The sequence below is a fragment of the Telopea speciosissima genome, chromosome 11 (genome assembly GCF_018873765.1).
Source record: "Telopea speciosissima isolate NSW1024214 ecotype Mountain lineage chromosome 11, Tspe_v1, whole genome shotgun sequence".
Classification (NCBI taxonomy): domain Eukaryota; kingdom Viridiplantae; phylum Streptophyta; class Magnoliopsida; order Proteales; family Proteaceae; genus Telopea; species Telopea speciosissima.
In genome coordinates, this window is record NC_057926.1 from 3493696 (window position 1) to 3495522 (window position 1827).

General features: G+C 43.6%; 1 protein-coding gene across 1 annotated transcript; it reads left to right on the forward strand.

Annotated features, from left to right (window-relative positions):
- Nucleotides 1-341: 341 nt before the first annotated feature.
- LOC122646219 (protein EXORDIUM-like 2) lies at nt 342-1276 on the forward strand. The gene has a single exon (XM_043839722.1). The coding sequence runs from the start codon at nt 342-344 to the stop codon at nt 1266-1268; it is 927 nt and encodes a 308-aa protein (XP_043695657.1). The 3' UTR covers nt 1269-1276.
- The last annotated feature ends 551 nt before the right edge of the window (nt 1277-1827 follow it).

The window sequence follows — 1827 nt, forward strand, 5'->3', positions numbered from 1 at the left end:
ATTGACACCCCTAGGTTGTAAGCTCAAGCAATTCCCATGAGGATAAGACTGAGGTGCTGTCCCAACTCCGAACAGGTACTTTATTCACATTTTAATTTGTCAAAATAACAAAAAAAAAAAAACTTATGAAAATAACTAAATCCACATCTCAATTTCCTCAAACCCAGTTCTTTTTGGTTGTCTTACGTTTTTACCTACATTACTGCAGCAAATTTTTACTGTCTCCACTCCATGGAATCACCAAAATAGGATAACCACAACCTATAAGAACAAAGAACCTACAGGAAGTGGGGGAGAAGAAGCCAAAATATTAAAAAAATAAAAGGCACAAGGTTGTAAGAATGGCGTCTTCCCCTCTCTCTATCCTTAGTTTAACTATTCTCTCTCTCGTCCTTCTTCCTCGTTTGGGTTCCTCTAAATTTGTCGACCTCAGCTCCCTTCCCTTAAAATACCATGGAGGTCCTCTTCTCACCGGCAATCTAAAACTCGCCATTCTTTGGTATGGCAACTTCGGCCGTGTCCATAAACAAACCATCACCACCTTCGTTAAATCTCTTAACAGTGTTGCCGTCCCCACTGAACCAAGCGTCGCGACATGGTGGCGTACCATTGAGAGTTATCAACCTACATCTAAAGGTGATGTAAGCCCTAAAATTAATGTTCAGATTGTGAAGAAGATAACCGACAAGAATTACTCCATCGGCAAAATCATAACCCAAGACTTCATTCAGAAACTTGTTCAACTAGCCACCGGTGGTGACAAGAGCTTGTTGCCTGTAATCTTTACGGCTAAGGATGTCTCAGTCGTGGGATTATGCATGGGCAAGTGCTCCGAACACGGCACGGTAGGTGCCGGGAAGTTATCCCAGTCGTACATTATTGTTGGGAATCCGGAAATCGAGTGCCCTGGCACATGTGCATGGCCATTCCAAGCCGCTGCTCAGGGTCCGAAGATGATGCCATTGCCACCACCGAGTGGGAATGTTGGTGCGGATTCAATGGTTCTTGGATTCGCCTCCGCCTTAGCTGGTGTAGTGACCAATCCCTACAATACCGGCTACTTCCTAGGCCCTCCGGCAGCTCCCCTTGAAGCCGTCACGGCTTGCCCGGGGAAATTTGGTAGCGGGGCATTACCTGGTTATATGGGAAAGGTACGTATCGACCCAGCTGACGGTGGTGCATTTAATGCTCACGGCATTCGAAATAAGAAATTCTTGCTCCCTGCTGTGTGGAACCCTAAGACAGCCTCCTGCTGGACTCTCCTGTAAGTGTCGCATTCAATACTTTGGAATCAAGCCTTCCAACCAAAAGGGGTAACCTTTATCCATAAAGCGGGAATTCGGGTCGGGTTGAGGTGTTGAAAATGTATCTATCAAATCTATATTTGTTTAATTTATAATTTACCCAAAAAAAAATTTAATTTATATGATTTAATTATGGGTCTTGATAATACTTAAATTTTAACCTAAAACTATTCACGATTAGGGATGAAACTGGACATTCCGTTCGTATGATTGTTGAATTGAATATACCTAAGAATAGAGATTTAAGGGCATAAATGCGAGTGTACATAATGGGAAAATTATCGCCCCCAGTATTGGGCCCCACCGTGCATACATGGGTGGTGCCCAGCCGCATGCTGCGCACAAGACCCCCCCAGTACTGGGGGCAATAAAGATCCGTACATAATGTTCGTACATTGAATCAGATCACTAAAAAATTCCACATGTGCGTTATTGTCGGTTTATATAGAACAAAATTCCTGTTGCTAGTATACGATTAGTCCCTTGACCTAAGGGGTCTTTATCGGTGTAGCTACGCAATGTG

Coding starts and splice junctions, on each gene's coding strand:
- LOC122646219 (XM_043839722.1), top strand. CDS start 342: ATGGCGTCTTCCCCTCTCTCTATCCTTAGTTTAACTATTCTCTCTCTC.